The sequence below is a fragment of the Aythya marila genome (genome assembly GCF_965140915.1).
Source record: "Aythya marila genome assembly, chromosome: 5".
Classification (NCBI taxonomy): domain Eukaryota; kingdom Metazoa; phylum Chordata; class Aves; order Anseriformes; family Anatidae; genus Aythya; species Aythya marila.
This window is the reverse complement of record NC_139046.1, coordinates 7,260,578-7,273,491: the sequence shown is the minus strand read 5'-3', so window position 1 is coordinate 7,273,491 and position 12,914 is coordinate 7,260,578. Positions and strand designations below refer to the sequence as shown.

Sequence of the window (12,914 nt, the reverse complement as noted above, 5' to 3'; positions counted from 1 at the left end):
AAATAATTTTATCCTATCCTTCCCTCTATCATTTGAGAGCATTTACCAAATTCATTGTCAGGTTTCCAACTCTTGTTAAAAAGTTTATTTAAAATTTAGGCTTAGGCAATGAAAGATAAAAGAGTTTATGTTTCTGGGAATATTTTTTAAATGTATTTTTGCAAAATCAGTTAAATACTAAATGCAACTTACTTTGTACTTCTGGTAATGTGTTTCATTCTCTGTGTCCATCAGCAACTTTGCTAACTTCTTCCCTTGCGCAGCCAACCAGCTCACAGCCTCCGTTAATTTTCCCTAGTAATTAGAGCAGAAAATTTAATGTTTCCATTTTGCAAGCCTTGTTTTTTAATTCACATTGTGCCATAAAATAACACATATTGAGTATTCAAAGCTAATGAGAAACAAATAATATTTCCTGGGGACCCTAACGAGCTTTGGGTCAGTCACTATTATAAAACAAGATCAAAGTCGTAAAATTGGCTTCTGGATATATGAAGGCATCTTAAATAAAAGAAGAGACTGATTGTAGTCCTGTTGAAAGGAGATTATCGGTATGAAAATATGTGAATAGGCAATTAGTATATAAATTCTAATAGGAATATATAGAGAACAAGCATCTTGTTTTTCCAACCAGCATAGTCTGTAAAGTGACGATTTCTGTCTGCTCTGAGCTATTAAATTTAAAGCTGGTTGTTCTGTACATTTGTAAATCTTTCTCCTCCCCAGTACTTGCATACACACTTGAGAGCACACACAAAGACAGCCAGGCTTAAAAATGTCCTCTTCAATAATTAAATGAAAAAAGAAAAAGAAAAAAACAAAAAACAAAAAACAGCCTGCACAGCATTTCCATCAGTATCATCAAAAATCTATCACACCAAGTGATAGCTACCATACAGGAGCATCAGAAGGTTCAAGCCAATTCAGCCCTGTCAGTGGCTAAATCAGAGGATCCAACCATGAAGGACAACAGTTACTGAGTCATGTTAGAAGATGGGGAACAAAAAAGTACCACTATTCTTGGCATTTGTGATGCACATTAATTAAAAAATGCCTCAGTGATAAACCTCACAGCATACCTGCATGTCTTCAGTCTCTGGCATATTTCTGGAGTACTGCAAAAACTGAGCCACATACGTCATGATTGATTTTTCATCCGGGTTCGTAATGTCAATATCTACAAGAGTCAATATGCCATTTACATAATTATGCAGCCCTCTAGACTTGATCACATAATTACACACTATATTGCAGTTATTAAAACACATTACCATAAACATGTTTATTTTGCAGTAGCTCAGTTAATATACCACTGACAGAAATTAATATGTAATGAACATTTTTTCCTTGGGAATACTTCAATATAACATAATGAGCTAATGAACAAGTTTCTCCTATGAATGGGAAAGTTTTATATTCTTTCTTCAACATATTATTCCAGTGTATGGTGCCAATTCAAATATCCTAAAAATCCTAAGCACACTTTAAATGATATAATAAAGAACCACATCAGAGTTAGAGTATTACGGCAACGATCAATGTTTCATTTCAAACTTGAACACAGGCTTACTTTTTCCTCTATTACAAGTCAACACAGGCAGGATTATGTTAATCTCACTCCTTACAGCAAAGACATAAAAAAGCAGATCACTTACCTTCAGGTTCAAGAAGCCGTGGAATATTGAGCTCCAATTCTGCAATTCTGAAAGCCTCATCCAGGTTTTCCTTATTACTTCTGGCTTTTGCCGTCTCCAAATCAACTAGACCTGGTCTTAAAGCATTGATGATGGCTAAAAAAGGCAGTCCGCTTCTCCAGCTTGACTTGAAGTCAGTCACACTGATAGAACCATGCCTATTCCAAAAACAATTAGAAACAAAATGTCACAACAAGTTTACTCAGATGTCCTATGTACGAGTTTAGAAATACATCATAAATTTGTTAAAATAGGGTACAAAACAAAACAAAGGAGTTACATAGAAACTTGGCACAAAATTTCTGCAGAAGTTGGGTCAGAAAACAATACAGACAGTACTACCAATCACTGCAACCATATATATGTGTGTGTGTGTGTGTAGTTTTATATATATATAGTACATAAAAAAGAAAATATATACATTACTTTTTTTTGCAGAATTACAGTGTTTCTATCCTACATTGCATTTCCAATATTCTTTCTGAATATCACCTTTGCTCTCACTGTCTACACATTCTATAATCTACAACGTATTCTACACAATGTAAGAATAAGCAAAGCACTGAAGTTGCTGCAATAGATGTGTTCTTATGCTCACTAAAATCCTTCTTGGCAATCCTGCAGTGTTTTGACAGAATGTTTGTAATTCTGTTTGTCTCACGTTCCACATCAGATGTGGGAATCCTAGAAATGCTACAGTTTCCATTTTTAAAAAATATAATTATTGAAAGTTTGTTAACCAATGCCAACCAAAAGGATTAAAACTAACAAATCATGTAAGCATTCTGCTAGACTTATCACACAGGAAACTGTAAGTCCCTAAAAGAGAAAAGTGAAACAAACCAATTTACATTGTGGTGTTTTATTAGTAGGATTAACCTCACTTGATTATACTTAACGGGCTCATGTCAAAACATTTAGGGCCTGATTGACTCTAAAAGTGCTGATAGCATCATACAAATTTGAAAGTATTTTCTGCTAAGCTGTCACTAAGTAATGTTAAAAAAAAACAAGGCAAGGAAAAATACTCATTTAGAGAAAAGTAATGAACACAAAACGTAACACACTATTTGTAAGACTTGGATGGAACTTACAGTGAACACTGATCTTTTGCCCACAACAAGAGAGCCTTTGTAGCAGATATCTTCCACCGTTCCTTAATTTTAGCACTTTTTTTAGCTGATCTGCTTGCCTTTGGAGAAGAGTCAACAGTACTTGAACAATCAAGAGAAGGCTGATTGTAAGTGCAAGCAAGTGTCCTGGCAAGTTCTTCAATCTATCAGGGATGATGGGAGAGTTTAATCAGGTTTCAGTAAAAACTTACCAAGACAGCAACAACAGAAAATCACAGAGAATTAGAAAGGACTCAATTACAGCAGTAATAGCAGTCCTCAGCCCCCAGAGCTCACATCATCTTTCCCAACCATTGCCAAATTTTATCTGTTCAAGATGAATTATTTCGTGCTGAATCATTAGCTGATTTTTTTGGCAGGAAATATTCACCCAAGACATCCATGGGATACTGTGGGTACGAGCACTGGCATCGAGGCACCTCCTCAGTCAGTGCACTTTCCTACTTCTACCAGTGAAAGTAGCCCTTGGTAGCTGTGCTTTGTGCTGTCATGCCTTGTACTAGGTATGTTGAGATGTTGCCTGCTCACTCAGAGTGCAGGAAAACCTAATCAATGGGCCTCAGAGATCTACAGTTGGTTAAAGAGGCTTGGCTTATGTAAAAAGATTATGTATACAGCCATGTGCAGCACAAGAACCACAAGTACCAAAGTACCCTTACCAAGAAAAATGTGGGCTACATCTACTACAGTCAAATAACTTTGCTTCTTGACTCCTTCCCGAGCCCCTGTCACCAGCTCATCCCCAGTGCACCTATGTTAATTCACTGTGGGGCTCTTGCTAGAAGATAGTTTGGCTCCATCATTCTCTACAGTTTTGCAACAGGACTCCAGCAACGCCTTGTGCTTTCAAACACCCCTTCCACCCCATAACTTCATGCCACACAAGATGCACGTGCAGTATCTTGTGTAAGAAACATCACTACAACAGCTTTCATATTATTTCATGTACCTAGTGCTGAAAAAAACAAATAGCAAGAATTACAATAGCAAAAATTGTGAGCACAGCCAACACTGAATGAAGAGGGGTCTGCCCCTGAGGGAGATGGATGTGAACCACTTTGCACTACTTGCTCTATTTGGTGTTCTATTTAGAGCTTAATCATTACAGGCCTTAGACACATTAGGCAAAGTTTAGCCCATTTTTCAACTAGTTATTGAAAAAAAACTATGCATGCTACCATTTTCAATTAGATGTTGTTCATCAAGCTGTAACATTGTCATTGCATTGGAGAAACCACTCAGAGACACAGGCAAGATGCACTGGTGCATCTCTTCTCTGAGTTGTCACTTCAAGATGTCAGAAAATTATCTGTTTTGTACTAATTCATCTGTTTGGGCAACCACGTATGTCAACACATTTTTGTGCTCTTTCCCTCTACTGAAATATTCCCTTACGTTGCTGAAATACTTACATGAAAATGAAATATAATTGTCCAAATTAGGCCAAGCACAATGGAAGGTTTTCCTTCAATAATGTCAGCAACATGAATATTTATGAGCTTGAGCTAGTGGGGAAAAAAAAGGACCATTGTTAACAAAGAAAATGTTCCACCAGCTAAGCGGTCTTTACTTGTGAATTTTTAAGTTAATACTCACTGATTTGCTCCTTAAAAATGTCAAGGCATTTTCTATGTTGCTTCTGCACTGAAAGGTATTAAATCCTTTTTCCCGTGGCTGTGAAGCAAGAAGATTTTGTTACAATCTGAGCAGTAAAAATTCATTTTATTTTCATTTTGATAAGGAAAGTCTTGAAGTGATTTATGAATGACTAGAATAACTTCTTTCACTGTGTTTCAGTGTCTATGATGTAAGATTAAGTTACTTCCAAATAGTTCTGTGACTCCAGAGGGATCGCTCATGATCTCACAACTTAGCATATCCAAAATTCTCTTCTGGGTTTGACAAAGTATTGAGTTAATATTTGTGTTGTTCTGCCTTACCAGATGTTGACCTGAAAGAACTTCCAACAGATCCAAAAGCATATGTCCTTGCTGTATGTCTGTATACAGGTCTGAGATAACAGAAGGAGGTGTATGCTGCAAAATAAATTTCAGTGCTGATCACACCATCTTTAGCCATTTTGAATTCACCACACTATAGAACACGGCAGATTGTTCTACTTTATTGTTAAAATAATATTGTTAGCATCTTTTTTTTTCACAATAAGCTGAAATATAAATCCTGCATCTAATCAGCTATATCCTGCTCATTCTAACCCACTACTACATTTGTTTCTTATTCTCTCTTGCCCTGTCTCTGAGTTTTCTAAAAGTTTATATTAGGCCTTATTTTCCAGTATTTGTTATATTTTTTGAGGAGGTATGTTGCAAAAAACAGTAACTTTGTACAAAAGGAAAGTTATGAGCAGAGGTTAATTCATTTTTTGACTTCCTAATCAATGTACCCTGAGTACAAATTTGACTATAGGGCATAACTAAATCCTCACTCTTTTCATCCACTTGAAAACATCATAAACCTATCGTGAGCTCAATGGCTTCTGCTCAAGTAGGAACCAAAACAGGACTTTTTACCTGAACAAGTTAGAGACCCAACATATACTGCTCAAACTGCTTTGTGAATACACCTACACTACTAGGCCATCGGTCTTAATAAATACTAGTCCCATTAAACTCATGTTCTTGGATTGCATAAGAGAAAAATACTTCTCTAAACACAGTAAAACTAATCATAAATATAGAACCTCATAAAACGCTGAGACATGTGCCACAATCTAGCAAAATGTTTCTACCCAGTGAGAAAGATACTGTCATCTACTTACAAACTCTCTCTTAAAAACCTCTTTGGATTACTACCAATGTAACACCTATTAAACAAATACTTTCCAGGAGTTTATTTTTCCAGACGCTACCTAAAATCTTTAATTAATTTTGTTTATTCCAAAAAAGTCAATCTCCACAGAGCACATCTTAAACAAAAAGGCAAAAAGCATGTCTTTGCTGAAGAACACCATTCTTACCTTTGACAATAATGAATTTATCCAGGTAGTGAAGGTTTTCTTCTGAGTACACTCTCGTTGCACTGGGGAAAAAAGAAAAGAAGCAATGGTTAGTTAAAAAAAATGTAAGTTTTTCTTTTTCAAAAATCTAAGATCTCTTCTTCCAGATATGACACTAGATACAGTTTAGTATTAGTTTTCCTCAACTCTTATTTTCCTAGTGATATTTCCTTGTTTGCAGAGATGGTAACACAAGGATCTCTGCAACCATCAGCGACTACTGGATGCAGCAAAAATCTCAGCAAATGCAAACAGTGGTGTGAACACATCATCCTACAGTGTAATCCATCTAGAATAACTCCATTCATTCCTAATTGCTTGTTAAAAAACTCAGAACAATCATCAGTACGACACCCGTTCCTGTAACTCAAGAAAATCTGTGCATGGGGCTGGGTGATGAGACCAGGAGGGATGCTAGGGTTAGGTGATGCATGCACATCTGTAGGTGAAGCCATACAATGAGATGTCTTGGCTAGCTGAAGGGATGGATAGAGATATTAGGATGTTGTTGGGAAAATTACCCTCTAACAGCATTTATTTCACTAATAAATAGTGAAAAAGTGAAATAGGCCCTCCCTCGAGTACAGAGTGTGACCAGGCCACTCAGGGATCCAGCTCATCACCCAGGTCCTGTAGGCTGTTATGCAGTGAAAAAACTACCACCAGTTGTGAAGGGAGATAAAAATTATTTAAGCCGTGGTTTCAAAAACTGGAATATTTAAACCATTTCTCACACAAAGCTACAATTCAGAAGTGGGGAAAGCCTTTCTCTGTGGTTTGTGGGTGGCAGAGATAAAGAAAATCTCTTTCTTTGCCTGGTTTCACTTCGCCGCAGATATCAAGCTGCTCATCCCGTTCCCCAGACAGCACAAAGGCTGAGCAGCACACAACCAGGCAAGCCCCCTGTGGTGGTTTTACTCGGGTGGGCAGCCGAGTTCCACCACGGCCACCTTCTCACTCCCCCTCCTCAAAGAAGAAGGGGGAGAAAATACAACACAAAGAGCTCAAGGTTTGAGATAAGGATGATTAAATTAATATTGTGCAGCAGTAGACACAACACTGGAGTGATCCCAGTGCTGTTCTAGCTACAAGTGCAGAGCACAGCACTGTATGGGCTGCTGCAGGGAAAGTTAACTCCATCCCAGCCAGAGCCATCGCACCCCCCTATCTGCCTCCAGTCACATCCTGACCATCACACGATCCGTCCCAAGAAAAATGCCCTTCCCCGTCACCACAAAAAGCATAAGTCTCTGCTGTCAGTGTGCACACAAGCCCGAGGTAAGGGTCGGTGTTGGCCGCAGAGCTGACAGCCTTTCGACCCTCACCACTAAGCCAGGAGCTGCATAGGCCCCACTGCCTGCACAACCCACAGCGCGTCAGCGCCGGCCATCCCAGTGGCTCTGTGCGTGAACACAACCTCTTTTTTTTTTTTTTTTTCTCCCCTTCCGCATCAGCTTTGACTGCAAGCATTAGGGTTGGCTGCTCAAAAAGCAGGCCAAAAAGCACTGCCTGCCCCAGGGACCTGCCTGGAGCTGCAGAAGGGCGGTCGTCTCCTCCCTCTTCCCTTCCCCCTTACCATGTGAATAAACACCCAGAAGGCTGCACTGGTTTCACACAGACACTACAAAGCACATCAAATAGACTATTAACTGAGGGAGGGCAAGCTTACACTGGTACAGGAGTCGATCTTTAGGCTGAAGCCACCACCTTCAGCCTGTGCCTGCCACATAGCCCACCCATGTGTCCCCTTCCCCTGCAGAGGCAGATGCCCGGCCTGGCCCCTCTGTGTGTGGCTACATGGCTGCCCCAGGCATGGCTCCTGCCCCTCCTGTCTGCTTGCCTCTAGCCTTCCCCTCAGGCAGTGAGGAGGCAAGGAGTGACTGGTGGGAGAGGTGGAAAGCAGACAGATAGCACGAGGCCTCTCCCTGATGCTCTGGGCAGCCAGGAGCACAGGATGGGGCTTTGGGAGCTGCAATCAGCACAGTGCTGATGGGTGGTGGGATGCCAGCTCACTGCCTGGCTGGGGAGACATGAGAGGACATTATGTGTCTCACCATGGTGAGAAGCCAGGGCTGGGTGCAGCTCTAGCCTCACCTCATAGCTCCCTGAGGACTGGTGAGTGGTGGGGAACGCTGAGGTAACGCATCCCACTGCGGCGGACAGGCGACAAGAGACTCTGGGCAGGCAGTCAGCTTGCAAGAAGAAACTAATCTGGGGGGATCGGGTGAGGTTGAACAGCCTTCTTCTGCCCCCAAAAATCATGCTCTTGCACAAAAAATTAACATGAAGGGGTGTTTAACATTATAAGAGAAGTGCAAAACTGCTCAGCAATAGATATGTGTATTTGTGTAGGCCGGGATGGATGAAAGATACAAAATACATCAAGCACCTTGTGGGAAAAATAAAAACAAAAAACCCATCACTGCTCTGACCATAAAAATGAAATGCCACTTACAGGGAAGCACTACATGTTTAATGAGGCTCAGGGAATTTGGCAAAGACAAACCCAAGTCCTGGGTGGCTTCACATCAGCCAAGACAGCCTGTATGGCTCACCACGTGTGAACTCGCAGTTTCATCAGCTGGCAGAGCAGAGAGAGCTGCTTAAGAAGATGGCAGCGTCCTGCTCCTAACCTTCCAGCTGACCCAAAGACCTCCTGGCTCACCAGGTGGGCGAACAGCAAGAAAAACGTTCCTGCATTATACGCATCAAGTGCTGTAGTGCATCTCAGAGCTGACAGGTCTTTTAACACTTCTCCTTTAATCTATAATACCACAGTCCTGAGGGAGCGTGAAGCAGTCGATTTCCCCTGCTTGCTCAACTGTTTTATGCTTCTTTTTAAATTACACAGACATGGTGGCGAACAATAAGATCAGGGTAGTCTTAAAGACATGGATAAAAATGTGATCTCAAAATTTAGTTTTGTTTGGAAAACAGAAAGTTATTGCAAATGTGCCACACAGGCCAGTCAGTATCACAATGCCAGCCTACAGGACATAAATAGCATGGAGCTAGTGCATTCGTGTTAGCACAGGACCCAACCACACCCTCTGCTTGAATACCCATGCAGGAGCCATTCCAATTACCTAATGAGTGATTATTGAGTAGCTGCGCTCAGTTTTATCAGGAAGGCAAGGCTGGTATTTCTGGCACTTGAAAAGGGGCAGAAAGCAAATATTAAATACTTTGCCTGACGTCAGTGACTCTCCAGCTGTAGCCCTTGCCAAAGGCTGCTACTGATCTGCAGAACTTGCTTTTGGGGTTGGTAGTAGAAAGACCATCAGGATGAGGATATTTGGTCTTGTTTTGGTTGAATCTCTCCATGTTAGCATGCATACACATTACAACATGTGGGCCAGATACTGCAAGTGTTGATTCACACGGGCAGCTCTCAGGCAAACACCTCACATGGCGAAAGTACAAAGCAGTTACTTTGCTGCGCACACCTAAGCGCAACTTACACCCCCATAACCCACAGCTGCTGCTTAATTCAAACACCAAGCTGCTTTTCTGGCAGCCTCAGCTGAAGCCTGGCTTGTTTTACTACCAAAATAAAAATATATATCCACATGAATCAATAACAAAATTCAGTGCCTGCCAATACCTCCCCCGATGGCAGTGCAGCAGTCTCCCTCTTTCCATCTAGCCCACACAACGCAGCTCATTACAGATGTGTTTCTGGCACAGCAGCAGGCGGTTTTATTTCAATTTTCAGGCTGAGTGTATTTTCCCCTCCCAGCTACCCCTGACTTTACTCCTCAGAGGCTCTAATGATTTAATCAAGGTCTCAAATTCTTATCTGTACCACGTGGTTAATTAATACGGATTTTTATTTTTATGAGGATGAATGGATTCTTTGTCAGGCCTTTTTATAGGACTCTAAGTGACCTTGGTTTTATCTTGTCCTAGTTTACAAGATATCAGTGACCCAGAACAGAAAAACTATCAAAAAATCCTGATCATTTACTTCACTTTGGGCCAAAACTCACCAAGACACAAAGCAGATCTGAGAGAACAAAATAAGAACCTGCTAATCTGGAAACATCCAAAATCTATCACATTTCTCTTCACATTTTAAAGCTAATCTTCAGAACAACCCTTCAGAAAGGAATGACATAGAAGAAGTGTGTCACATAGACTAGCTGAAAATCAATAGGCTCTGCTGGACAATGACTATTTTATCCCGTAACAAGCTATCAGCCAGTGCTACAAAATAGGCTAATCGTTAAGAGCTGGAGCATGGGACATGACAGGGACTGCAGCAGGGACCACAGCAGTGCTGATTTCTCCCAAGAGAAAGAAGAGGAGGAGGCAGAAATGTCACCAGCCATGATTTGCTCTCAGCCTTCCTCTAAGAGTGATACAGAAAAGCCAGAGTTAAAATTAACCTCCTCTCCACAGCTGCCTTTCATGCCTTCTTTCCTGACCTGGGAGATGGCTCCAGGGAAACTGCTACCTCTCCCTCAGCAGCAAGCTGGGGGAAGCAAACCATGGCAGCGCAGATGTAGCCTGTCCGTCCATGCCTGTTAAAAAACATCAACAAACAGCTAAGAGGTTTTCTTCTATCATAAAGAAGTGGTACCTCACTGCTAGTGAACCATTTACAACTGCATGGCCTTTTTTTTCTTTTAAACTCAAGCAATTATTTGAAATTAATGAACACAACCCTGTCTGTCACCCTCCCATCTCTGTTTTGACAGATGGAATTACCACTTGTGTATGCTATTTTTGCATCTTCCTTCCACCCTTCAGGTCACCCAAGGCTACATGCACAGGAGCAAGCAGTACAGCTCAATTGGAGCAAGAGATCAGAAGGTGGTCAGAAGCTGGAGCACCCACATGTGTCAGGGGAAGAAAGTTTGTACTCAACCAGCTCTAGCTTGAATGCCCATAGGTATCCGGGGTATCTTTTTGGAGCATATATTTCAGTTTCATCCAAAATAACCATTTCCACACTCTGACAATTCAGCAAAATAAGCTAGAGGATGGCCAGCAGGGATAACTTGGAGAGCTCCTTCCAAACACCACTCCTACTTTGATGTAAAACATCCAGCAGGTACATGAGTAAACGGTAGGAACTATTGGAAGGACTGCTACGTATTTCTCAGCCGGGAGGGAGGGTGAGGAACTCACCCCCAGCCCATTACATTGTTTCTTCTCTTTCAGCCCGTAACATAGCTTCATTTACAGCAGACAGGAAAGCAGGGGAAAAGGAGTTATTTCCAGCATTTATGTTCTGTAACATGGTGTTAAGCAATTAAAAACAAACACGGTATTTTTTTTCCCCTCAAGATTAAGTGGTTTATCCAAAGCCCAATGAACGGGATGAAAATATTTCTACAGAAAAGGGTCTTTTCAAATCCAAGTACTGTATAAGCTAATTAACTACTACGTGTCTGTGCAGCAAGCGGGACCTTTCCTTTCTATGCTATCTCCTTTCAACCTCCTTTTCCTTTTGAAAGCAAATTATCCAGTTTATCGAAAGTGTTGCTAACTCAGGAAGCCTGTTCGAACTGCATATTGCCCTCCTGGCTTTCTGAAAGATTTTTGCTCCTCTCCCTGCCAGGATCCTGGAGCAGCTCTGAGTCACCGCTGTGTTTACTACAACAGCCCCCGAGGGAGGCACTGCAGTACTTGGGGGCACAGGCGGGGGCTGTAAGTGAAATTCTTCAAGAAAATAAGTCACATCATTTAGGTATCAACACACCTCTACAGATAAGGGCTTAAGTGGCTTTTCTAACATTTTTTTAAACAACTCAAGGTGGAGCAGGGACTTGAACGTAAGTGACCTTCAGCATCCTATAGTGGTGCCTCAGAAGCGACCCGTTCCTTAGTCACTGTAATGCCAGTTTTTAACCAGTTATGCACCCGACGATGCCTTTAACAAATGGAGATTTATCTAACAGGGAACACATTTACCCAACATTTTTTTTTCATTAGGCAAGATAAACAGACAGAAATAATACCCACGAGTGGTTTTTTTTTAAGCCAGTCTCATGTGTTGGCTGCCTCTCCAGTGGCATCAGCCCCGTCACATGCCGTGACGCCGCGCAGTTACAGGAACTGCAGACCAGCTCCTCACCCGGGCATAAACTGCAAAGTAAATTGCACTGCAGCTCCTACGGGAGCTTTTTGATTTGTAAAAGCCACCCTTGACAAACCATAAGCATGGACTTTTTGATCATTCTGTTTTAAAAAAACAACAAGAAGCAACAAACAAATGCGTTCACCAGCCTCAACAGATGAAGCATAAAGCTGGAATGAAATTTAAAAAAAAAAAGGTTGGATAAGAATTCTTATTATCGCTGACCTCTGGAAGAATTAAGCGTGCCTCAGAGAGATATCCTCCTTTAAGTCAATTACTCAGAGATAAGTGAAATCTACTCCAAGTTCCACAATAAAATCCATACATACATATCACAGCATTTAATTTCAGTTGAAGAGAAAATGGATTTTTGATCATTCCTAATGGGTATGACCTAACTGCATGAGAATAGCATAATTTACTTATCTCATTAAACATTCTTCAAAAAGTCTCACCAGCCACTTTGTTATGCTATCCTTTGGGTTACAAACAGTAACGTGCACGCAGGTCAATAAGCAGAGCCAAAAATTAAGACCCCTGCAATTAATCAAACAGTCAAGCAAGTGCATGCCCCAGACTCTGAGAGCTAAAACACACACTCTTGTGTCTGAATTAGCTCAGCAAGTGTGCAAAGAAAATGGAAAACAACATTCTGCACAGGCTCAGTGGAAAACGCCACACCTAGAGTCTGCTGTCCCAGGCAGGAAAGGGAAAGGATTCATGCATGGAAGGGAAGGTGAAGGTTGCATCGTCCCCAAGGTAAAGAGATTTAAATCCTGAAGGCAAAAAATATCTCCTGCTCCAGAGCAGAACAAACCTGCTCAGTTTCTGATGTAGCCACTCACCCATGAGTGGCTGCACCGTCCCCTCGCTGCAGCCCCACGCTCACGCTCGTCAGCAAGCAGTGAAACTTCTCCAACAGCTCTCAAAATGCCAAAAGCCCCTTGGCCTTACCAAAGGAGAGGTGCCTCCTCATTTCAGGTAGC

The 12,914-nt window shown here is 41.4% G+C and overlaps 1 protein-coding gene across 6 annotated transcripts in view; it reads right to left on the bottom strand.

Moving 5' to 3' along the window:
* Positions 1–12,914, bottom strand: part of SYNE2 (spectrin repeat containing nuclear envelope protein 2) — a 186,354-nt gene that overhangs the window by 150,722 nt on the left and 22,718 nt on the right. For all 6 annotated transcript variants that reach the window (XM_082762021.1, XM_082762025.1, XM_082762024.1 and 3 more), the window contains exons 3-10: positions 5,805–5,866; positions 4,768–4,863; positions 4,424–4,501; positions 4,240–4,332; positions 2,789–2,970; positions 1,656–1,852; positions 1,080–1,177; positions 193–294 (exon numbers count right to left, since the gene is read on the bottom strand). In XM_082762021.1, coding sequence (XP_082618147.1) covers positions 193–294; positions 1,080–1,177; positions 1,656–1,852; positions 2,789–2,970; positions 4,240–4,332; positions 4,424–4,501; positions 4,768–4,863; positions 5,805–5,866 — 908 coding nt within the window. The remainder of the gene's footprint in view (positions 1–192; positions 295–1,079; positions 1,178–1,655; positions 1,853–2,788; positions 2,971–4,239; positions 4,333–4,423; positions 4,502–4,767; positions 4,864–5,804; positions 5,867–12,914) is intronic.